General features: G+C 31.6%; 1 protein-coding gene across 4 annotated transcripts in view; it reads right to left on the minus strand.

Moving 5' to 3' along the window:
- Window positions 1-27,174, minus strand: part of LOC111701030 (solute carrier family 12 member 4) — a 68,408-nt gene that overhangs the window by 13,387 nt on the left and 27,847 nt on the right. For all 4 annotated transcript variants that reach the window (XM_023472143.1, XM_023472142.1, XM_023472141.1 and 1 more), the window contains exons 14-25: window positions 26,366-26,453; window positions 22,490-22,553; window positions 19,996-20,152; window positions 17,293-17,443; window positions 16,338-16,477; window positions 14,927-15,028; window positions 11,838-11,957; window positions 6,272-6,340; window positions 5,662-5,831; window positions 4,321-4,367; window positions 3,045-3,121; window positions 1,217-1,330 (exon numbers count right to left, since the gene is read on the minus strand). In XM_023472143.1, the coding sequence (XP_023327911.1) occupies window positions 1,217-1,330; window positions 3,045-3,121; window positions 4,321-4,367; window positions 5,662-5,831; window positions 6,272-6,340; window positions 11,838-11,957; window positions 14,927-15,028; window positions 16,338-16,477; window positions 17,293-17,443; window positions 19,996-20,152; window positions 22,490-22,553; window positions 26,366-26,453 (1,299 nt within the window). The remainder of the gene's footprint in view (window positions 1-1,216; window positions 1,331-3,044; window positions 3,122-4,320; window positions 4,368-5,661; window positions 5,832-6,271; window positions 6,341-11,837; window positions 11,958-14,926; window positions 15,029-16,337; window positions 16,478-17,292; window positions 17,444-19,995; window positions 20,153-22,489; window positions 22,554-26,365; window positions 26,454-27,174) is intronic.

Raw genomic sequence — 27,174 nt, forward strand, 5'->3', positions numbered from 1 at the left:
ATGTCCATCTGTTCTGATCATATCTTTGATTCTGCGCCCAATTCTAATTCAGATACCCATTATATTACTGATTCTGACTCTGATCCTAATTCTGATTCTGCTTTCTCTTCTGGTCTTGATTCTGATGATATATTTATAACATTTCTAAATCTGTTCCTTATTTTGTTCCAATTTGTAATCCTATATCTGTTCCTGATCCAGTTTATATTCCTTTAACTATTCCTAATTCTGTTCTTTAAACAGCCCTGCTCCTTAATGTTTCTATTTCTAGCCCTTCTCCTAGCTTTAGTAAACCCAAGGGTGTTTATTTTAATGAAAAATCATCTCCCCCTTTTGAAAATAGTTTTTGTCCCAGTGGTAGGGTAAGGTTTAAATTTTGTAATCGCGGAATTGGGGAAAATAAATTAATTCTAGAGTAAAAAGTACCAAAAAGGAAGAAGACGTTTGATTTCCAATTTTTTTATTCATTTAACCCCACCCCCCCCCGCATGAATTTTAGAAAATATATACCCCTGTGTAAACCTATCTTGAAAATATTTCCCCTCTCTCGAATCAAAATTAAATGTCGATAACAAAACTCCAACAAAATATTTGGCAGAATAATACAAAATAACGTAATTTGACAAATCTTTTTTCTTACAAAACTTTATCATCTCAGATACACTTACTTTGGATGCAAATATTAATAACTACAAATCCGAAGAATAATTCACAGAAAACAAATTATCAAATTTAATTAACCATAGGAAATAAGAAGTACTAGTATTCTAAAAACAAAGCCAGGCCGGGAATAAAGATTTTATTTCTGAATTGAGGTTGAATGACTAAAAACAACATCAATCAACCTGACAAGAAAAGAAAAACTTTTCCTTTTTAAAATCCAGATGCTCTTTCTGGAGATCACGAGATTTCAACTTTAAGGAATTGTTCTCAAATACACAAGTGGTAAGCAAAAACAGTTTTAAACTAGTAGTTAGTGAGTTTGAAAATGTTTTTGATTGTTTTCATTAAAGAAACTGGCATGGAATTTCAAGATATCTTCCATTTAAATCTTTATCTGATCAACAACGTTGAAGATATTGTTGTATTTCTAGGTTGATCAGAAAAAGCTTTTAAAGGTACCGTTGTGAATCGGACATAGCCATGTTAATGAAGGGTTACTTGAAATTACACTTATACAATAAAGCGCTCATGTGACTGAATCTGGTTTGTTTACCTGATAGCGTTGACAAAGACCTGAGTTCCATCATCTTCCTTCTTCCGCCAGGTATTAGGCCAACCCAGGATTACAGTGTTAGGTTTCATACCTCCCAGTCCACTCGTCTGGATCCTAAATTATAATAATGATAATACAAATTTTGAAATTTTACAAAGTTATGATCTAAAGAATAATACTAACGATGACATTTTAACCGTTTGCTTCTGAAAAAAGACTTTTTTCAATCACTGGGGCGCTAGTTGATTCTCTTTATCTAAGTAATTGGTTTACTTTGTTGGCCATTTGTAAATTGACCCTTTGTCGTTTGACCCATAGTCATTCGACCCTGGGTCGGTGAACCGAAAATTAAAGTTTATGGCAAATGCTCCTTTTCATATATTTACATTAAATTAAATCTTTCAATATTATAATTAAGTGCGATGTTGAAGAGAAAAATAAAAACAAAGGAGTTTTAGATAATGGTAAAAAAAATAATAGCAACAATATTTTGAACCAGTTTAAATGTCGATACAAATCAGAAGATTGACATTCGTCAAAAAGAACAGAGAAACTTTGCCATAAACTTTGATTTTATATCTCTTTATCTTTGCAACCCAGTGTCGAAGACCTTAGACTTTTTAAACTATGAAGTTTATAATCTAAGTTTGAAATATCTAAGGTCACATTCAGGCTGCAAAGACATTGGGATTATAGATTTTGGCTTTTCTTTCATTCATTCCTAGTCAAATTATAACTCAAATTTAACATGGGCGTTAATGGCGTAAAAAACCTCTCCCAATGATAATAAGGAGTTGTTTCTACATTTGATTAAACTATGGAGGTCCTGAGACCCAAATACTGCTGAATGGCCTGGAAGCAATAAAAGTAGTTCTTTAACTCCTTCCAACGATTTATCTCAGCCTCATAATGTTTCTTACTCAAACCCTTATATCAAATAGTAATCTAAAATGGCATTTTTAATTGCATCTTTTCATCTTGAACATCTCATCTTCTCTTTTATTTTAAAAAGACGCTTGAAAATATGAATTTAAACAAGAAAGTTTTCAATCATTGAAATAGATTTCTTGCTCCTAATGTTGGAATCCAACAAGAAGTAGTAGAGATAAATATATTGTATCTATTAAATATATACTTTTCTTGTCTGTATGTTGGTTTGTCTGTTTGTATCAACTAAACGTCAAAATAGCTAAAAAAGGCCCATTTTTTGTGGCAACTCACATTTTTGACCAAAAAAAACAACTGATATAGATAGTTTTTAAAATTCAAAAATTTAAACAGAAAAATAAAAAAAAATTGCAACTTGAAGAACATCTATCTATTTACTTTGCTTGTCTGTCCAATAAACGTCATAACGGCTAAACCGATCGGGCCCAAATTTTTGGTGGGACCTCGCTTGAGCCCAGGGAAGGTTCATGAATGATCGAGTTTTCAAAAATTTGTCTCGCATCGAAATTCTATTTTTGAAAATTTTGAAAATCCTCGAAATCTTTTAAATATTATTCGCGAAATTTTTTTGTTTTTTGTTTACAATGTGTTCAAAGAAAACATGTTAACAATAAAATTCTAACAGCCTAGTAGTATATATTTATTCTTCTATCTAGGTAACATAAAAGAAACAAAAAGGAATGTTTAGGAAAATATATGAATAAAATAAATTATAAGAATTCACATACTTTAAGTTGTTTAAGAATTATAACTAACCAAGGGCCAAATTTAATTAAAAGGAAAAGTAGTTGAACTTGATCCACTTCTCTTCTGTGCCGGATTTAGTTGAAGAGAAGTGGTTAAATATACTATGCTGTTTCTGTAACAGAATTGTACTTACATGTGGCAAATGCCATCAGTGATAGATTCGTTCACAACAACCTCAGGGAACCCTTTCACCTGCTCAGTCTCAATTACCTGGTGTACAATACTTATATTATAATTAGTTATATAATGAGTATAGTGATGTGCATTAAGTTCCTTCGTTTTTTGGTAGTTTTTTACCTTTATTTTCTTTCAGAGAAAAAAATTTGGCATAGTGTAAGAAGAGCAAATACATTTGATTTGTTTATTTTAATTCCAAATTTTGACCCTGGTAAAATATAAGCAAAAATTTTTCCCTAAATGAACGTTTTATAACAAGAACCTTTTGTATCGGTGTACAGTTTTGAAATCTAAGAAGTTTTAAAAAGTTTAAAAAAGACCAAGAACGATTATGAACACTAAATGGGTGCGTCAGTACTTCATTTAGAGGAATTCTAAATTCAAGAGAAACACGACCCAATACATTATCATGATTCGTCGTAAACTTCCTTTAAAATTCAAGATTAATCCCTTTAACTGTATGTGGATAGGTCAAATATTTGAACAGAACAAGAGAAACCAATTATTGATAATAAAGGGTTTCTTTAAAATATCTAGGTGAGACATAAACATTATAAGAACGAGACATTCAAAGAACAAGAAGAAGGTGAACAGGAAGTAAAAATTCACATGAAGAAAAGTGAACAGGAAGTAAGATCGGCATAAATAAAAGGGAACAGGAAGTAAGATCGGCATAAAGAAAAGTGAACGAGAAGTAAGATCGGCATTAATAAAAGTGAACAGGAAGTAAGAAAAGAAAAGTGAACAGGAAGTAAGATCGGCATAAATAAAAGTGAACAGGAAGTAAGATCGGCATAAAGAAAAGTGAACAGGAAGATGAATAAAATGAATAAAATGAATGAAATAAATGAAATGAATGAAATGAATAAAATGAATGAAATGAATAAGATGAATAAAATGAATAAAATGAAAAAAATGAATAAAATGAATTAAATGAATAAAATGATGTATGCTGGAAAGCCCAGAACGAATGCACTCCAGATGTAAACAAGAACATTATTTACCATTAGATAAACAGTTCAAGGTTAAAGAAAAATAAACACGGGGGGGGGGGTGAAAAAAAGGGGACCCAGGGGGGAAAAAGAAGAAGTAAATCCATAGCTGAGGGAAAAAGGAGAACAACAGGGAAAATATGTAGACCTGGGGAAAAAAGTTGACATATAAAATAAATAAACATAAGGGAAAACCGATCATGGGATAAACAAGTAGACCTAGTGAACAAATACGTTTACCTGCTTCAAGCTTTGCCTGGCAGCCTGGGACTCCCCATACATTTTACCTAAATCAAATTATGCTTTTAATGTTGTTCTGGTTCTGTCCTATCCTGTCCAATTTTGTCATGTCATGTCCTAATTTGTTTTGTGTTGTCGCGTCGTGTCCTGTTCATAAGTCCATCGCTGTCTACTAAGCCATATACTTAAAAATATATTACTGCAGCATGACATTATCATCAATGATATTTCTGCTAAGAACAACGTACTAAAAGATGAATTGCAGAAAAGTCCCGTTTGAATAGTAACATGTATAATGCACACTGTTCAGTGAATAATATTTAAGAATTCGCCTTGTACAAATGTACAACATATGATATTTGCTGAATTCTCCATGTACTCTGTACAATAAATAATATTTAATGAATTCTCCTTGTACTATTCTGTAGGACAAATAATATTTACCGAATTCTCCTTGTACAACTGTACAGTTAATAATATTTACAGAATTATTCTTGTAAAACTGTACAATGGTACAAAAAATAATATTTATCGAGTTCTCCTTGTATAACTGTACAACAAATAATATCTACCGAATTCTCCTTGTACAACTGTACAGTAAATAATATTTACCGAATTCTCCTTGTACAACTGTACAGTAAATAATATTTACCAAATTCTTCTTGTACAACTGTACAGTAAATAATATTAATCGAATTCTCCTTGTACAACTGTACAACAAATAATACAACGGTACAGAAAATAATATTTATCGAATTCTCCTTGTAAAACTGTGCAACCAAGAATATTTACCGAATTCTCATACAGTGAAACCCTTAATAACGAATACATCGGAAGAATTTATCAAATGTCGTCTTGACAATTTTTCAATGAGTTTTATACTATATTACGTAAATTTCAGTATTTGCGAAAATAAATAAATAACCATGAATATGCGGGAACAGTTTTAAAGAGTTCCATATAATCATTTAATTAAAAAAACTAAATATCTGCAGCATTCCATTATCAGAAAGTGAAGAATACGACATTTCATGAATTTTTTCGATGTATTCGTTATTAAGGGTTTCACTGTAGTACAACTGTACAGTAAATAATATTTACCGAATTCTCCTTGATTAACTGTACAGTAAATAATATTTACCGAATTCTCCTTGTATAACTGTACAGTAAATAATATTTACCGAATTCTCCTTGTACAACTGTACAGTAGATAATATTTACCGAATTCTCCTTTTACAACTGTACAGTAAATAATATTTACCGAATTTTCCTTGTACAACTGTACAGTAAATAATATTTACCGAATTCTCCTTGTGCAACTGTACAGTAAATAATATTTACCGAATTCTCCTTGTACAACTGTACAACCAATGGTCAGTCCCTTCCCGGCCTTGAGTTGAGAGGCGAGCGTGAACAGACGTTTATGCTTTACGTTCAATTTTTCATCCATCTTGCACATAATCAGGATCTGAGGTCGCCAGTTCTTGGTATGAGGAGGTCCATCCTCAAGCCTGTACAATTTAGAGCATGCTGAACATTTTTTAAAATTCAAAATGATTCTCCGACATTTATAGTTTTCCATCCATCTACTTTGAGAACCAAAAACTCTGGAATAGGAAGACGATTTTTAGACCCAAGTTATAATTATAAATATCCAAATGTACATGAGACACAATGATTGTGCAGTGTGAACAGACCATTTCACTTTTTAATTGATTTTTAAGATAGAAGTAAAAGTATTTGCATTAAATACATGTTCAGTGTTTCAGTGTCGTCTTCGACTATGCCAAAGTTTTCTGGTTCTCACTGTACTATTTGAAAAATATATAATTTTGTAAAGAATGATGGAATTGGGTCAAAAAGAATTAAAAGAAATTGTAAATTGAATCAATCAATTAGTTCTCTGAATTTAAACCGAAGATTAAAAATGTAAGATGAGTAAAAGTTAAACCTGAGAAGAGAGAAACGAGCTGCGGAGAGAGCTAAACCTCGGATACCGTCTCCCCACTCCTTCTCAGCTCTAAATACAAATTTATATTCAACATGCCTTCTCCTTCTCATCCTTCTCATTCTTATCTTAATCTTATCCTTCTTCCTTCTCATTCTTATCCTTCTTAATTCCTAGGATAATTTTCTATTTCGGACATGAATAGATCGCTTAAAAATACGTCCTGTCTCCTTAATTTGTCCCCCTATTCATTAATAAAAATACTTTATTCCAAGTCTTAATGAATCAAGTTTTTGCCACAAACTCTATTTTTCTTATCTCTTTATCTTTGCAACCCGACGTTGTAAACCTTTGATATTTAAAACTTAAAATATTTTATCTGTCAGAATTTTATTAATTAAAAAAATCCGGTTGCAGAGATAAAGGGATTAAAAAATCAGAGTTTGAGGCAAAAACTCAATTCCTTTCCTGTCGTCTTTTCATAAACCTTCTTCTGCAATTCTATTTCAGTTTCCTTTTGTCTGATGTATAACAAGTCAATGTTTGACGAGCATTTGCGGTAAAAACTTGTTTTCGTTTCAATCTAGATTCTCCAATCCAAATAAAATTTTGTTTTCACATTTTCTTCTCGAGCAAACAATTCTAACAGAAATAGGTCACATCAAAACTTATATTTGAAACTTGAATGAGAAAATAGGTATTTAATCTAAACCTCATGAAGTTGGTTGATGTTTAGACCGGGTTAAATGGATTGTCAAGTGTCGACGGGACCCTAAACTTTTAGAGTTATACGACAACCTTTATCTGAATAACAATACAAAAGATATCATCGTTTTTCTCCCTCTGGAAAAGTGTTGAATTCTGACAATATATTTCATCTCTCCTGTTGCATAAATCCGCAAGGGAATTTAATAGAGAACCGCAAATGAAAGTAATTAATCTTAAGATACAGGGTGCCCCAATAAACATGGAAATTAAATGACGACTTATATATTGTCTTTTCTCCATGCAGGATTATTTTGTAAAAATAATTTAGTAGTATCACAGTTAAAACATTTATCAATAAAAAATACTAATCTCGGGATTTCCTAAATGTTGTCTACCATTTTTTACCTTCAAAATTAATAAGATATTAAAACTGTCCTAATGTTTAATATTTAAAAAAAAAGTAGAACTCATTTTCAAATTTTTTTATGCACTTTAGGACATTTATTAATTCTCAGAAATCAAAGACGATATTCAAGTCGTCTCTCAATTCCCATCTTTATTGGGACACCCTGTAGAAAAAAGGGATAACTCTTTATCATTTTGCTTAAAGGATAACTTAGAGGGTACCGTTGTAAATCAGAAATGCCTCTTATTAAATTAAAGGTCATTAAAAATTACGTCGTTATCCCTTTAAACATCTCCTTAACCTAAACCATTGTCTTTGTAAATACTGAAAGAGAAAAGTTGGAATAAAATAAATAGCAAAGTTTATGAGAAAACTGTATTTTATACTGCTTGTAAAGAATCTAAACGAAACGTTCAAGTTCCTTTTGTTTCAATAAATGTTCAAGAATTCTTCTTTATAGAAATAAATAAAAATAAAAGTGTAAATTTAACTTTACAGATTATAAACTTTGTAAAACTATATAATAAAGCTCTTTGTTTATAAGATAAGAGACAAGATCTGAAAGAAGCCCCAGCTTATATATGTATGTTTGCTATGGCTGGACAAACGGCTGGACAGAATGGGCTGACAATTCTTGAGGGAACCCTTGAGCACCCGGGGGGTAACAAAGGCTACTTCATCTAGTAACCCATAAAAGGAAGAGAATTTTTTTGTATTTAAGAAAAAGAATTTCAACCGCAACGATCATATTAACAGAAAAACTTGTCTTAGGAAATAAAAATATTTAAATATTTAAATTAGAAAAATATATAAATGTATATACATATATGCCCCTGGATCATTATACAGGGGGTAATTAGTAAAGCAGATGAGAGAAAGGGCTCGTTAGTTTTAATTAGTCTATTTATGTCTACACTTCGTTGTAATAGCTTTAGATATTCTGCATTCTGTATCTATATATAAATTTGGCTTGTCTGTTTGGGTGTCTGTTTGTTTGTATCCAATAAACGTCAAAACGGCTGAACCGATCGGGCCCAAATTTTTTGTGGGTCATCTAGGGACCCCAGGGAAGGTTTATGAATGATTGAAATTTTTGAAAATCCACGAAATTTTTTGTGAAAATCCGCTAATTATTTTTGTTTTGTTTTACGATGTACACAAAGAGAACATGTTCACAATTAATTTAGAAGATGGCTCTAAGGCTAGAAAGAAGGGCCCGAAGCGCCTTGAATTTCTAGTCTATATATACTTTGCTTGTCTGTCCGTCTGTTTGTATCCAATAAACAACGGCTGAACCGATCGGGCCCAAATTTGGTGCGGGACCTCACGTGACCCCCAAGGAAGGTTTATGAATGATCAAAATTTCAAAACTTGGTGTTGAAAAGTTTTTTATTTTTGTAAAATTTTAAAAATGCGCGAAAAAATAATATGAAATCCGCAAACTTTTTTTGTTTTTGTTTTATACTGGACAGTGCACAAAGAGAAGATGTTCACAGATAAAGTTATAAATAAAAGTTGAAATATAGGATTGCCGCGAAGCGCCCTAATATATATATATATATATATATATTTTTAACAAGAAATATTTAATTTTATTTTTTACTTCCATTTTTCTCAACCTAAAATGTTTGTATTCCACCTTTAAAAATCAATGTACCCCTCTTAAAGATGGTTTTGTAAAACCAATGTGCCCCTCTCCAGTATTCTATACTCAAATGTTCACCCCCTCTGAAACCAATGTGATTTTCTCTAGTATTTTATATTCACATATTTACCCCCCTAAAACCAAAGATGCTCCTCTTTCGCATTTTATATACACAAATTCACCCCCTCTAAAACTAATGTGATTATCTAAAGTATTATATTTACTCCCTTTAACATCATTGTGCTCTTCTCTCGCATTTTATATTCACATATTCACCCCCTCTAAAACCAATGTGCTCCTCTCTAGTATCTTATATTCACATATTCACCCCCTCTAAAACCAATGTGCTCCTCTCCCTTTAACATCATTGTGCTCTTCTCTCGCATTTTATATTCACATATTCACCCCCTCTAAAACCAATGTGCTCCTCTCTAGTATCTTATATTCACATATTCACCCCCTCTAAAACCAATGTGCTCCTCTCTAGTATCTTATATTTACATATTCTCCACCTCTAATACCAATGTGCCCCTCCCTCATGTAATCACTTGATTTGAGTCCATTGTTCACTGTTCAGTTTTCTCCTGAATTTGCAACGTTTTACCCAACTCAGCAGTCCCCGGTCCCACACAGGAATACAAGGAAATATAAAACCATGATATTTTTTTTCCTAAAAAGAGTAGCATGTAGTCGTTGATCAAACCATAGCTGCAAAATACAGCCGATCTTAGAACTTAGGTTGACATAAAGTATTATTTCTATTTCGAAATTGCTCTTTCAAAATAATCGACCACTTTCCGTGAACATATATATTTTCAGATTTTTTGCTTTAAACCATTATATCTGTTTATCCCTCCCCTTGCTATCCGTAAATATGATAAGTCAATCTCCATTTAAGATCTAATATGAAGCATCAGATAGAAATGAGATATAACTATTTCCTTTCCAATCCATTCAATGGAAAATATATTTTCCTTACAAATACCAATATTTTAGGTATACATAATCTTATACATACATATAATGTTATAATATAAAATAACTAGGCTTTTAGGGCGCTTCTCGCCCATCTTCTATTTAAATTGTGAACATATTCTTTTTGTTTACATTTTAAAACAAGGAAGAAATTTTTTTGCGGATTTAAAAAAAATCGCGGATTTTCAAGAATTTAATGTTTTTTACAAAATTATAAACCTTTAAAACACATTTTTTAAAATTTTTATCATTAATAAACCTTCCCTGTGGTCACGTGATGTCCCACAAAAACTTTGGGCCCGATCGGTTCAGCCGTTTTGACGTTTGTTGGATACAAACAAACAAACACCCAAAGATAAGATAATTCTGTAGTTGTTTAATATTTGATTTGATATACGTTACAAAAACCCCAGTAAATCGAAAGTTGATAAATCATACTTGTAAATTATTCACTCTAAAGTGTACATTGTACATTTTACCATTACGTGTTCTTTGTATTTCTATGGTGTAAATGTACAGTACTGTGTACCAGTAATTATTTGCTATATATAAACCCCCTCAGGGATGCTACCTTAACTTTTTAAACAAAGTTTTTCCATTAAGTTTGCCTAGAAATAGCAGGAGCCTGTTTCTAGCAACACAAAGTAAATTCATTAAATCAGACCAAGAAATATTCTATATCTGATATTTTACAGTACACTCATCTATTTATCTTTTATCCTAATCTAATTAATGTCCTTATCTATCTCTTATTTTGATTCTACTTGAAAATAAATAACTAAATCTACGTTTAATTAAAAATTCCATTAAATGGTTTCTATTACGTCAAGTTCTATAAAAATATTTTTCTCTTCTCCCTCTCTACGCCTACGATTATATTTTCCACCCCCCCCCTTCATGCTCCTTCATCCTCCTTTACCCACTCCTTCACCACCACCATCACCCCTACTCTTCTTCTTTAACGTTCTCTAATACTTTAAGCCTTTCTTACTCAACCTTTACCCCTTGTTTCTGCCTTCCACCTTATTCTCACCCCTACCACCTTATTCTATCCCCTACCACCTCATTTTCCCCCCTACCACCTCATACTCTCACCTACCACCTCATACTCTCACCTACCACCTCATGCTATCACCTACCGCCTCATTGTATACAATACCACTTCATTTTTATTCCCAACCACCTCATTCTCTCCCCTAACACCTCATTCTATCCCCTACCACCTCATTCTATCCCTTTCACCTCATTCTTTCCACTACCACCTCATTCTATCCCCTACCACCTTATTTTATCCCCTCCACCTCATTTTAAACTGCCCCTGTGGCCTGTGCTTGACCCTCCCCATTCTCATTTTTTGCTCCTTCTCACCCTTTATCCTTCCCCCTTCCCCTTCCGTGTACGAAGTGAACACATATATCCTTCCAAGCCAAGAAAAGAGGAGGAAATAATGTTCCTTGGATGTTTCCGGAATAATAAACGTCTCAAATCTTTCCCCAAACACAAACCAGGACAAAATCCGACTTTTTCTAATCACTAACAACATACAAAAATACCTCCTTACAGCGTACTGCACTGGAATAAGCATACGTATATATGCTCAATTAACATACTTGTCATTGACTTTGCTATTTGTAGGAATCCATTCCTTTTTATAATAAATAATAAATGTTTCTTTAAATTTGACTTATTTCGTATTCTAAAGTGCAAATTTAAATATTATCTTCCCTTTTCGTTTTTGTCCTGTAAATCTTAAACGCTCAAGCATAAAAATGGATTTATTTTTATTTATTAATTATATTTTTATTCCTGAAAATAGTAGATAAAAAATTACGTACCCCCTGTACTCGATGTACTTGTAGACGACTCCGGCGATGAACATGGCGATGAGGGCAAAGTACCAGCTTGACATAAACATGACAGCTAAACATAGTCCGACTCCGACTAGAGACAGAGACCTGAAAATAGAAAAAAAATGATTTAAGAAGCTTAAACTATCCAATGAAAAATATATCTTTAGTCTTGTTAAGGAAGGGAAACTTCAACTAATGAATGAATATATAAAAAAATAGCATACAAGGAACAATAATGATTAGAATATATTCCAGGTTTTTATCCGTTAAAATCTTCATGAATAAAAAAAATTGAACGGATCATTAATACTTTTTTATCAAAGATTGTATAAAAAAATATATCAATAACTAAATTAAAATATGTCTTGAATGTCCGATTCACAACGGTGACCTTGAAACCTTCTCAATAATGTGGGAGATAATGTCAGACAAAGCTTTTCAAATTAAGGGTCATTTAACATAAGCTTCCCTAATTTAGTTTTATTTTAAAATTTGTTTTTTTCCCAAATAATTAAGAAAAAATCGGATCGAACTGAAAAAAAATATGTTTCGTGCATTTCCCCTTTACCTTAACCTGGATTCGTACACAGTCTCTTAAGATTCCATAAAATGGTTGATTTTAAGGCAGAACCTCATATTTGCATAAAATAAAGCAAGAGAGGATTATATTCTCACAAACTTGGAATACTAACCAGGAATAATTTCAGGGACACACAATATGGGAGGGGGTTATTCCATCAAAACTTATTTAAAATCAGTAAAAAACATAATTTTGGTTCAAATGAGCTAAGGTTTTATTTAAAGAAAATGAAATAACATTTCCCCCCCCCCCCGGGCCCCTCGAAAAAAAGCCCCTGCCTTGTATTCCCCCGCAACATTTCTCAACTGTTGCAACAACTTTCAGGATAATTTATCTTTGTCAAGGTTTTTTGTGCACAGTATAAAACCTAAATGTAAACTTGGGAAATGGCAGAGATCAGGTAGAAAGGACCCTCCCCCCCCCTGTCTCTTGTTGTAAATGTTTAAAATTTAACTCCGGCGGCAACCCTTTTAAATAATGGGAAATATGAAGACGACTTCAGACTCAAGAAATGATATTAAAAAGTTCAATGAAACACAAAAGTTGTGCATTGTTCATAAACCCATTACACTTAATAAGTTGAATTTAAAGATTCTGGTAAAACTCTTTGTTTAATTACAACATCAAATACACATAAGAATGTTCAAATGTCGTCGTCCTATTTCACAGTTTTATGGGCCTCTCTCTATAACCACACAATCCCCCGAAATATGTAAGAAAAAAAAAATCGTTTAAGTAAATATTTTATTATTTGATGAAGTAAGAATAGAAGATATTTAAATTTACATTTTATTGTTTATATATCGTATGAAAAATTATTCAGGGCTATAAATATTCAAGTATTACCAGGCCGTGGTTTTTCGTTGCTGGGGTGCAGGGGATTTTTAAGATCTCAAGTAAATTTGTTCACCGATTTTGAATACTTTTTACCCCCCCCCACACCAAAATATTTTTCTCCAATTTTTATTTATCGCTTCATCTTTTCTATTGCGGAAACTAAATAATATTTTGGGCGAACGAACGAATTAAATTAGAATTCGTTAAATTTTATGAGAAGAACGTTTTCTACCAAGTTAATAGCCCTGCCCTAATATAGTCGTATTAAAGGGACTGTAAACGTAATTTAGAGTCAACATTCATGCAAAGATTTCCATGCCATTTTCACATGTGTACTCTTAAAGTTTTGTCTGAAGTATGGATTAGATATTAATGTTTATAATTTAGATAAAGGTTTCAAGGGTACCGTTGTGAATTGGGAATTGCCATCCTTGTATAGAGAGGGTCACTTGAAATTACGCGCACAGTCCCTTTAATTTTCTAGGAAAACTATGTCGCACTTGATGAATAAATTTTTGGAAATCCTTCTCTTTTATAAAATTATATCCAGCGGATAAATTTGCATAGATATTGTGTTATTATGAAATGCAGTTTTCTCCTTTAACCATTGTAGAATGTAGAATTGAAAATTCTGAAGCCTTCAATTCCTCGTTATTTCTTTACATGGAAAAGTTATAATTTTAGATATTTAGTAAAATTCATGTGACTCGATGCCTAAATTATTCACAATATCTTGATTTTGCTTTAAAAATGCAACCCTCTAGGCTCCACCCAACAAAGACAAGCTAGAAAAAGGTTGAAATTGCTTTCTTACGTCTTTAAAAAGGATATTGTTTTATTATAGGCTCATTCTGTAAACCCTTATCAAATATAAATATTCAAAATATTCCGAAAATTACGGCAAAATTTGCGAACAATTATTTCGCAAATGGTCAAATAAAATAAATAATAAGTCAAAATTATATCAAAAAATGGGCAAATCGATAAAAAGAAGCTAAGTTTAACATCGCTTAAGAATATATTTATATTAATCATAATGTTGCTGAAAGAGCAAAAGCTGTTTGAAATTTAAAAATAAATCTACAAATTTCTCCTGAGAAATTGTGAAGTTTGAAGTGTTTTTAAGAAGAACTTTGTATTTTCATAAATTGGAAAAATTGAAAAAGAAATTGTTTTGAAAGAGCTCTTGGTAGTTTCTTTTTTCCTAATTTTCCTGAGAAAAATATTCAATTAAATCCCAAAAATTCAATTTCCTCTGGGTTTCACAACTCCGGATTAAAAGAAATTAAAATAACATAATTTCTCTCCCCGGCACATACCAAAAAATTATAGTGAGAAAAATCTCAACTTTTAAAACATTAAATATTATGANTGATTTACCATTTCAAATGATATCAAATTAGGGGAGAAAAAATTAATATCTTTTTATATACTTTACATCTCGGTCTGTTTGTTTGTATACAATAAAATTTCAGGCAATTCACAATTCACAGAGAGGGTTTAAGGCTGGTCGGAATTAAAATTTTTAAATTCATCAATGAAAACCGAAAATTCGGGGAAATTTTGAGATTAAATTAAGGCAGCTTGAAAAGCAATTTTAAACACTAAAATTGTGTTGAAAGCCTAGTATTTATATACCCCTGAAATGATGACTTACCAATGGTAGTATTTGAACCTCGGTCTCCAGTTCGGTGTCCTGAGGAGGGTCTGCAGGGCGCAGGCCAGGTTCACGAACATGTAGCACATCAAGAAGAACATACTAGACAACAACATTTTTTATCTCCAATATTATCTGCTTCATTATTTATTGATATTTTACGAAAGTTAGTTTTTGTTGTCCAGGACAACAAAAAGAAACGCCCCTCCCCCTCCGTCCCATGGTCTCACCCTTAAACTTTTATAACAGGGTAAACTTTCATTTTCCTACATTGATAAGTGTAAAATCTACCAGTTTTCTTAATTGTTTCTTTTGCAAAGTTTTCAGTTACATTAAAAAACAATTCGCAGATGAAATAATCAAATATAAGAAATGGGATTTCCTATCAAGGACTCTTGAGTCAAAGTCAACGTGTTGTCATGAGTTTGAAATTATGCAGCAAAGACAATGATGGATATTAACAGAAATTATTCTTTTCTTTAAAGATAAGAACCCCAATATCTTTATTATTGTTACTTAGACATCGTTATAAAAGTCACCGACTGATGCGAATCATATCCTATCCTGTATATTGATTAATCATAAACAGTATTTTCACATTATATTCTTTTTATTGCCTACATGATGATTCTTCTTATCACAATAGTTTCATAAAAACATTTATCTAATAACGTTTTAATTTTTCCTTACTTACCGATATCATTAAATATCTATTGATATGCTTAACTACCAATTCCTAAATATCGAATTATATTTTTTTATATTTTTATTATTATTATCAGCAGACAATCCATCATTCTATGAAATAAAAGTGGACACTCCAGAGATGGTCAACTAAAATCCCATAATAACACTTGAATAAGTCCCAACAGGCTGTTGTTGTAAACATAAGAAAGTTCACTGTGTACTTTTTCTGAGTACACGATTGCTGCCCAATATAAAAATATAAAAAGGATCATCTTTTTTATATGTTTATTCATATTCATATATAAAACCAAGGATACAGAACATTAAACATGATCATTACCCTTTAATGGAAACTGTTCATTAATAAGCTTAAATCGCCAGTTATTGCAATACACAATATTAGATAGATTTAGGAATGAATTGTTAGATAAGGGGATAAATGGAAAGACAGACCTAAAGTGACCCTTTTTTGGTATCCATTACACCCAGGGAAGGTTTGTGAATGGTCAAAATAAAATTTGCCCGCCGAAAACAGTTTTTTTAAAGGAAAATTTGAGGGACAGATGCTTTAGAGTGCATTTAGTCACTTTGTTGTTAGTTTACTCTGTGAATCTGTATAATCTGTGGTTTACGAACACCAAATCATGAATGGTGGTATTCCTCCACTCCCCCCCGACCCTGGTTAGGTATCGAACTTCAAGTTTGCTGAATAAAATAAACCCACCTTAGAAGTGGTGCAATAGCGTCGACATTTCCAATGAGTACAGCAATCTGGCAGATACAGATGGTCAACATGAGAGCTCTGACCGGCTCATTCCTTGAGCTGACCACTGCTACAGGCTCAAGGAACGGGATAATACCATCCTTAACAAATACTCGGTCATAAAATAATCTATTTGTAAAGATTTCAAAAATAATAGAATTCTTAAAAAAAAACTTAAGTTTGTCATCACTGTACTGGTTTATTAAAAATTATATTTACATCATTTTAGACTCAAAAATCAAACACACAAAAATTTAAGTAAAAAAGTTGATGTATTTAATAAACGAAAAGTTATTAAATGTAATCCCCAATATCTGTGTTTACATATTGAAAGTGTGCTGTGAGGAATGTAAACAAAGCTCAGTCTAGGTTTGTTCATACTAATAATACAAATTGCAGTACACTTATTTGTAAACAAAAATATAAGGTTCCAAGTGTACTTTCAAGTTTTCATGGGGGTTGAAGAAATTGACTTTGAAGTTGTATTTCAATCTTGAAGTTTTAAATTTTTATGAAAAGTTGTAATTAAAACATTTCAAAATGAAAAGAGAAATAAAAAGATAGTAAATTTCCGTGTGACATGTTGAATTGGTGTTAACTCTTGTATTGTAAATATTGAGATCAATGCTTGAGCTTTTGTTAACAGTTAATCTACAGATTTATTTATGATTATTGCGTAATTCGATATTCCGTGAAGTGACAATCAGATATCTTATGAACAGCCAATCAGAAGCCAGACAATTGATCTCCATCTTATGAAGATCTACGGATTAATTTATTTCCTATTAATATCACGTGTTAGTCATATCCTGCAGAGATAACTTTAATAAGGTAATTAAGCATTACGTTTTAAAACTGTCCAAATTGGAAAGCGAGATCATTTCCTCTTCAGTCAAAACACAAGGAGGACATATACCTTAGCAATACTCTGTAGAAGTCTAGGAGCCCCTGTAAGGGACTGTAGTCCGGCTCCAATAGTAGATAGCAGAGATCCAATCTCGATAACTTTAGGATGAGGCCAAGCAACATTTCCGATAACCAAGCTTCCACCGATACTCTGACCAAACCTAGAAATCACATTTTTTACTTTTTTTTTAACATTATCAAAACCAGGTTTAAAGGATAATAAACCTGCCTTTACAATCCCTTAAAGTATTACATTAAAACGATTATCGGACTTTTGTGAGTTTTAAAGAAAATGAATTCTGAACAGAAGATACAATGGCTTCTAAACAGAAAACTAAAATGGCTACTGAACAGAAAACTAAAATGGCTGCTATTAAGAGAAAACTAAAATATGAGTAATGAACAGAAAATAAAATTTGGTTTGGAAAAGAAAAAAAGGTTACTGAACAGAAAACTAAAATGGCTACTGAAAAGAAAACTAAAATAGCTACTGAACAGAAAACTAAAATGGCTACTGAAAAGAAAACTAAAATAGCTACTGAACAGAAAACTAAAATGGCTACTGAACTGTTTCATGAACTGTTTCAGAGTATTGAATGATTCTAATCATGGTTTTTATACTCTTTTCTCTCTCTTATTCCAACTTAACAATAATCCGCTAATTCCTTCCAAAATGTCGTCTTTACTCCTTATTAACATTTTTATCCACTATATTACTTATTCTCCATAGTTATATATACACGTATCTTATTGTAGCTGTATCCTTGTTCTAAACTTCTATATTTTACTTTTTCTCTTTCCAATACATTGGTCCCCATAAAACATCTATTCAGTACGCGATCTTTCCAATTACTCCAACTCCCAATTTTATCATCCTAACATTCTTTGAATCCCAATCCCAACTTTCTCTTTAGTTCATACTCATTCCAATTCCCAGCTATTTTATCTACTCCCAACTTGGTCCGCATCTAACCTATTCCAACTTCCTAATCCTCATCCCAATCCCAATTCTTCCAATCCCATCATTGGTTGACATTCTTTTGGGATTATTATCGTTTGGAATTCTTATAGTTTGGGATTCCACAGTATAAAATCAGAAAGAAATATTTTATATTATTGCCGACTTTTGTACATGACAAATGACAATTAGCAAACAAAAAATTATGATTTAATGATGTTTTTTTTTGTTTCATAAACTTTTTTTCAGAACACTTTTGTATGCATCAGTTATATCTAGTGCCTGGGGATTCTATCTGCTCCCTGTCCACGTGGTTTTATATGGTTGGCTTGGTTGAGGGGTGGTTATATCCCAAAACAAGAATTATCAATTTAACGGTGCATCAATTTATCAATTTATCATTCAATTTAAATCTATGGATAATTATTTTGTGGATTGTTATTTACTATTTTTAGCCTGAAATCAAACCAGGATGTTTAGACCAAGTTAGACCAGAGTAAAAGGAACAACATAAATATATTAAACTAAGAATCGAACCCAGCCTCTCGCAGGATTCTTTTTTAGCAAGTATGTTTCTACCCATGATCGTGATTATGAACAATATATGTCTTAATCTATCAAGTTTTCGAGATAGAGAGAAGAAAGAAAATTTATGAAAGAGCGAAGATGAGTGGATAAACAGAAAAGATCATAATTCTAGCTACCACCCACCACCGATTAAATATCAAACTTTTCCGAAAAAACAGAAAACTTCTACGGAACAGAAAACTAAAACGAAAAAAAAACTAAAATTGATACCGAAGAGAAAATAAAATGGCTACTAAAAAGAAAACTTAAATGGCTACTAAACAGAAAACTTAAACGGCGAATGAACAGAAAATAAAATGGTTACTGCACAGAAACCAAAATGGCAACTGAACAGAAAACTAAAATGGCCACTGAACAGAGAACTTATATGACTACTAAACAGAAAATTAAAATGGCCAATGAACAGAAAACTTAAATGGCCACTGAGAACAAAAAGCTTAAATGACTCCTGAACAGAAAACTTAAATGGCCACTGAACAGAAAACTTAAATGGCCACTGAACAGAAAACTTAAATGGCCACTGAACAGAAAACTTAAATTACTACTGAACAGAAAACTCTTTAAGAACAGAAAACTAAATTTGCAGATAGAAGAAAACTTTGTTCAACTCATCCCATGTAAACCTTTTATTTTCCCAGATAGATTGCTGATAACAGTTTGAGGATTACACCTTTAATCCCCCCCCCTCCGGCTTATATTGATATCCAAACCCTACCATTCATCCTAGTTTCTGCAACAAATTAAACCGAGGAAAAAGAAAAAGCAGAGCATCATACAATTCTTCTTACATATTAATCATATTAATAAGAATATAAATACAATAATCAGTGTTTATTTGGAACTTTAAGAGAGTTGCATATATTGTTTAAAAAATATCCTTTGAGATCTGAATATGTTTTCTTTGATTTTATCTGATTTCAAAATTAAACGGTTTGGTCATATATATATAACAAAACACTGAGATCTCGACTTCTCATGCAGTATTATTGTTGTTACATTTCAACCTCGTAACTCCGCTAGTTTCCATTTTCCATTTTACAAGACTGAGGAAATCAAACTTACTTACTCGCAGGTAAATATTTACAAACTTTGTCCTAAATCAATGATCAATACCTCTTAAACTTAAAACTAAATTAAAATCTACTTGCGCTAATAATCCCAACTTACTTGTCTCTAAGAAGAAGAGGATCTACGGTTGCACCGAAGAAGAGGATGGAGGACAAGTAGGTGATGGAGGTCGTGAGGCAGGCGCACAGGGTTCCAACAGGTATACTAGCTTGCGGGTCAGCCAGGTCACCAGAACGGTTAGATCCAGCCATTATACCTAGATACATTTATATATTAAAGAGACTGTAAACGTAATTTCTAAGTTTCCTTCTATTTAAAGAGGGGTGTGTCTGATTCACAATAGTAATCTTTGATCCTTTAGCAGATCCAAGATGTTGAAGATATTGTCGTTTTTTATAGATTTCTAGATAAAAAAAGTGTTAAATCATGATAATTTTCTCTATTGTTTCTGCAGCAGCACAAAATCCACAAGTCACTGCTGAAGAAACCCCAGAGAGAAAATATGGAGATGACATTCATTCTTGATCGAACAAATATCTAAAGGATCATGTTTAGAATCAGACGTGTCTGGATTGTTTTCATTTAAAGTTTTATCGTCTTATTCTTATTCCTTCTTATATATTATAAATGAACTTAGATTTCAAACTCTAAATTTGATTTATTGAATTCAATATATTGAACATATCGGATTATGATCAGCCTCGGGGTTATTCTAATCTTGTAAAAAGAAATCCAGTTACAACATTTTTTCCAGTCTGTGACATTTTGATAAAATCATATTTCTGCATAGGACTTTACACCATTTATTAAAACTTTTTTTTGTTGAGTGATTTTGATTCTTCTCATAAAGATGTTGGTGCTGCAACTTAAAAAAAGGATATTGCATACCATTTTCTGAAGAAAACTTACAGTGAGAACCAGAAAACCTACAGTGAGAACCAGAAAACCTACAGTGAGAACCAGAAAACCTACAATGAGAACCAGAAAACCTACAATGAGAACCAGAAAACCTACAGTGAGAACCAGAAAACCTACGATGAGAACCAGAAAACCTACGATGAGAACCAGAAAACCTACGATGAGAACCAGAAAATCTACAGTGAGAACTAGAAAACCTACAATGAGAACCAGAAAACCTACAATGAGAACCAGAAAACCTACAGTGAGAACCAGAAAACCTACGATGAGATCCAGAAAACCTACGATGAGAACCAGAAAACCTACAGTGAGAACCAGAAAACCTACAGTGAGAACCAGTAAAGCAGTAGTATTCTTATAGTTCTAATGTAACAGATGATTTTTCAATATTTAACAGAACTATTACATTAAGAGTGCCCTGAATATTTTTTACAAAAATTGTAAAATCAAAAATGATATTTTTTAGTGCAAGAAAGAATAAAGACGATATTCTTTCTACAGTTTTTAAAACCTTTTCTTTATTTACATTAAACCTTTAGAATATCAGGGAATTCTTTCCTAGCAATTAATTCTGTTATTCCTAGTAATGCTCTGGTGTTTTTGGCAGGGAGAAATGATTTTTTATCATTATATCTATATTGAATGTTGCCATAGCATACACATATTACTTTTTATATCAAACATACATTGAGACTCAAAAAACAGTGGAATAGGAAGAGTACATTCAAAGCAATCTTATCTAAAGATCGAATTTAAAGTAAAATGGGTCCATGACTCTGTTCACTTGCTGTCTTTAATTGAATTCTTCACACTTACAACTTGACGGAAAAGTCGTCTTCCTTTTCACTGGTTTATGGGTACCATTGTATTATAAAAATACGGCATGGAGTATTCGTTTTTTCAAAATTAGTTTTATTATTTTATTTTATTAGAACTTCATTAAGAAATTCTAAAATTTCCTTGTTTTACATCAATTATATTTTAACCGTATATTTTCATTGATTCAATTAAAATTAAATTATTTTGGTTTTACATTAAAAATTAATTTTACTTTCCCCTTCCCCCAACTGTAGTTGAAATAATCCAGATATAACTGGTTTATATTTAAATATAAATGTAATTCAAGACAGATTTGACATTAATCTTACAAGAGACTTTATCCAAAACCAAATCATAGTGCCAAGTAAAAATTGTAGCTGTAGCTGTAGCTGCAGCTGTAGCTGTAGCTGTAACTGTAGCTGTAACTGTAGCTGTAGCTGTAGCTGTAGCTGTAGCTGTAGCTGTAGCTGTAGCGGTAGCTGTAGCTGTAGCGGTAGTGGTAGCTGTAGTGGTACCGGTAGCTGTAGCTGCAGCTGCAGCTGTAGCTGTAGCTGTAGCTGTAGCTGTAGCTGTAGCTGTAGCTGTAGCTGTAGCTGTAGCTGTAGCTGTAGCTGTAGCTGTAGCTGTAGCTGTAGCTGTAGTGGTAGCTGTAGTGGTAGTGGTAGCTGTAGCTGCGGTAGCGGTAGCGGTAATTTGAACTCTTATTAAATTTATTGACCTTCTAAATTTCTTAAGTGAGTATTTTTAGAAAAAAAAAACTATTTTGTCGTCGTCCTAATTACTAACAATGTTATTGTAAAATATAAATGTGCACTTTACAATGTCGTATGTACAATGTGCATAAAAACCTGGTTACCTGTAACACTAGGGAAGAATATTCCGACAATAAGGGTGAAACTTGCCAAAATATCAACTGTAACCTAGATATATAGATGGATAAATAATTATAGATAAATAAATTAGAAGAAACATATAGAAGAAATATCGGAATATGGCTCAAATGAAATAACTAAATTTACTCATTTTTTGGTATTAGAATTGTGAATTTTCATTGTATACAAAATAAACTTTTATATTTTGATTACTCAATTTTTTTTACAGATTGGAACAATTTCAAACAATAACAAAGTTACAGGAATTTGAAAATTGGCAATTGGACACCCTGTATGTAGACAAAGAGATAAATAGATAAAAGATATAAGTGTACTATGTAGACACAGAGATAAATAGATATAAGATATATGTGCACTATTTAGACACAGAGATAATTAGATAAAAGATAGATGTGTACTATGTAGACAAATAGATAAATAGATAAGAGATAGATGTGTACTATGTAGACAAATAGATAAATAGATAAGAGATAGTTGTGTAGTATGTATATATACACATAGATAAATGGATAAATAGATCTGTAGATCTGCTAGATTTAAAAAAGAAATACAGGGTGATCAAAAAAAGGGTGAATAGCGAGATCTTGCAACATAATAAATCATTTTATTTTTGTACTCTTGATTTAAGATACCAGTAATAGAAATAAACGATTATCAATCAATCAATCAATCAATTTTGTAATCTATCTTTTAACAATTGAGTAAGAATTTTTTGAATTTTTTTTTTTGATAGGCCATCTCATAGACCCTTTAAAAAATCCGCGTAACTATTTTTTACTCAAAATTAAATGAGTAGAAAAACAGAAGTGCGAGAATATATTATTCTTATCACACCTTAAAATTCGGAGAAAATGTGCGAAATTAAATTTTAAAAAATCCGCAATTTTAGTGTTGAAATAATCCTTAGAAGCATAGTTCTGCCTGCTATGGCTCCTCAATGTTCAACAGAACAGACAATAACTTTACAGCAACAAGATAGGGACGAGAGGATATTTTCAAAAATAAAATTGCGGATTTTCCTAATTTAATTTCGCACATTTTCTCCGAAACAGCTCATCAGGTCTGTTTAAGATTTTAAGGTGTGATAGAAATAATATATTCTCGCACTCATGTTTTTCTACTCATTTAATTTTGAGTAAAAAATAGTTTCGCGGATCTTTTAAATGGTCCATATGGTTGCCTTTCAAAAAAATAATTCTAAAATTTCATACATATTAGTCAAAAATGAGATTACCAAAATAAAATGATTTATTATATACAAGATCTCGCTATTCACCTTTTTTCTTGACTCACCCTGTATAAGGGAAGCCATGCATTCCTTAATAATTGGATTAGCTACAAAATTATGTTTAGGTTTATTTATCAGTATAGAAATATATAATACTGATTATACATATATAATAATAATCAAATGAGTTCTTATTAAAGATCAGGAGCCAATAAGTACAATTAAAATAAGGTTAATACGGTGTATAAGCAATATCAGTATAATGAAAACGACTTTATTATTTAAGTTTTAATTATTAACAAGCTTTTTTCGTATTACAAGTTTACAAGTAATTCAACTATTTTTTAATTGACAGCTTCTCTTAGTTTTCACGTTTTTGTGTATCCATGCTGTTTAAAAGCTTGATATAAATCAAAATTGAAATCGAAAGACGTCTTTATTATATTGATATAATCGACTACCACCGTAGTTTTTTCTAATGGATTCTTTTTCGTCGTGCAAGAAAAATAACAAAAGTTTTGGAACTACTGCTACCTTTTATATTAACAAATTACTACCAGACAATGTGATAAAAGGTGAGAACACTGACATGTTTTCTGATAATCACTGTATTAACTGTATAACTATATAAATTGTAAAAGGAAAGTAATAAACTTTATAGATAACGCAACTGAAATTTTAATTATTCATATTGTATCAAATCAATATTGTATTCTCTTTTTTAGATATCGATAATGTATCTACTTTATAATTTTTTCTCTTTCAAACTAATCTAAATATTTTCTATTGAAGGGATTTTGAAAAATGAATTTATTGTGACAAAATAAAAGCATAAAAGCATAAAAGATTGAACGATTTACTCTCTAAATGCAAATTGAATGGATAGATAGATAATTAGATATTCCTGGGAGTAGATAGATGGATAATTACAAAAGTGTCCAGAGGGACTTAATACATAGAATAAAGATTATCTAGTCACAACAGTAAAAAATAGAATTCAGCAAGAAAGGAAAAATAAAAAGTTTAGCAAAAAATCTTTATAGTTTTGAATGGTATAAATGAAATATCTATTAAACCATAAATTCTGTTTCAAGGTTCATTATAAACGTAGAAATTATTTATCCCGCTGTTCTTCTATTTTACTTTTAATTGTGAATCTATCTGTGAGCATTTTCTCTTTGTTCATAATAAAATAATAACAAAAAAAGTTTGCATATTTCATAATATTTTTTTTCTCAAATTTTCAAAAAAAATAATAAACGCAAATTAAATATATTATAAATTTTATGCATAAATTGACTTTATGAAACTATTGTGAACTGTATCATTCTTCCTCACTTCATCGTGAATTTCATAATGAATGTGCTATAAAGTAATCATCGTGCTATAAAGTTCAATTAGTTGTACATTATAGCACGTGAGTTTTGATTGGCTCCCTGATTTTCTCCAAAAAATTTAAGGATACTTCCAAAATATTTTTTTCAATTGAAATGAAAATAAAATTGAAATCAACTTTATATTTTGACTTCCTTTTGCTTTGTTTCTAACACTGTTATTTTATCACGAAGTGCTGTAAAGTTTTTGGACTTAATTTTTCTCTATATCTCGAGGGTTCTCGCCTTTAGACTATAATTTGTCCCTCGCTAAAGCTCGGGACAAAATTAAATCTATAAAGGTTTGAACCTTTTCAAAAAAAGAGAAAATTTCTGTCCAAAAACTTTATAACACTGCGAACCAAAATAACAGTGTTATAAATAGTTATTATTAACCCTATCCCAGTTGGGCTCTGTCTTTTTTCTCTGTATTTACATTTCTTTTACAAGTCCTTTAAAATATGTAAATTTGAGATAGGTAGTTTTTATGGATCAAAAACAACACGGGAAAGGGTTAATAGTGTATTGATTTTTGCTTTATGCACCGCATGCATATTGCAAAGAATATTTAGATTCATTGTTTGAACAAACTAAACTTAGACTGATCTAATTTAATATTTTATGATGGTTTCCGCCAAATGCAAGCGGTCTTCAAATAATAAAATCGACACCCCNACCCGTCTTTTCTATGTTAAATTGATAAAGTTTGGGTTCAGGAATCGGGACGTTTTTTATCAATGTTTTGACACACAAAGGTCTGATAAATGATCATCAATAAGATCACTGAACCCCACAGAGTTTTCGCAAAACTTGCTTCATCATAAAATAACAAAGTTTACAGATCGAGAAGGGAAAAAAAACAAAAAAAATTGATTAACAAACAAGCTGCTATTAATTTTTTGACCAGCGCATGAAGCAAAAAAGCACAATTATAGGAAAAAACCATTGTCCTTGTATCTTGCAGATATTTTATTCATGTACCTGATTCATATTTCATGTACCTTTTAGGTACAGTACTTTAATCCATGTTCCCGGTATATAATTATGTACTTGAAACCATGTACGCTGTAAGTATTTATATACTTACAGCTAATAGATAATCATGTACTTGAATCCATTTAAAATTTACCCGATAGGTAATTATGTACTCGAATGCATGTACTCTGTATGTATTAATGTACTTGAAACCATGTAACCTTTAGGAATTTCTGTACTTTAAACCATGTAACCGTCATTACCTGGTTTTTAGCCGGTTTACCGCCCAGATTGTACTCTGTCTCCAGAGGACTACTTGAGATAGCTGTCCCAGCATCATAATACTTGTTCCTGAGACACAGAAACAAAATTTAACAAAAATTCTTCCAATATTTGATTTAGTGTTTCTTCATTCTTTAATTTTCATTTTCAATAATAACCACAATGAGCAGAATTAAAATTGGATTATTAGTCAATAACCTGGCAGCATGGAGCGTATCTAATTGGGGGGTTTGAATGGACGGACACAGTTAATTATTTACTGATTCCTTCTTATAAGTAAAATCCAAAGAATTATTCGAAAAAAGATTTGTTTTATTTCCCCAAGGGAGGTTTAACCTTCGACCACGAATATAAAATTAAATTTTAAAAACTACGTCTAAACCCGGCAGATGGTTCTACACCCACTGGTCCTAAATTATAACAATAAAACTGTGGAATGAATAGTACTTTTCCAATGTTGTACAACTGTTCAGGGCTGAGAATTTTTGTGCTGGAAGCACACAATCCAGATCCTTAGATCTCGATGGTGGGCACTTTTGAATTTAACACAGAATCTGTTTGATTTTGGGAATTCGAAATTTCTGTGTTCTCTCATTGGTTGAAAGCAAAATTCCTTGGCTTCTGATTGGAACTTCACGTGATATCCTATAAGGATTAAATAAATCTGCAGATTAGAAAAAGATCGAGATCGAGCGTTGATATCTAATACGAAAGTACAAGAGGCAACTTTTAGAAATATTTCAGTTGCAAATTACAAAATATTTAGCGACTTTCACAATTGAAAGAAAAA

This window comes from Eurytemora carolleeae, unplaced genomic scaffold, assembly GCF_000591075.1.
Source record: "Eurytemora carolleeae unplaced genomic scaffold, Eaff_2.0 scaffold358, whole genome shotgun sequence".
NCBI lineage: Eukaryota > Metazoa > Arthropoda > Copepoda > Calanoida > Temoridae > Eurytemora > Eurytemora carolleeae.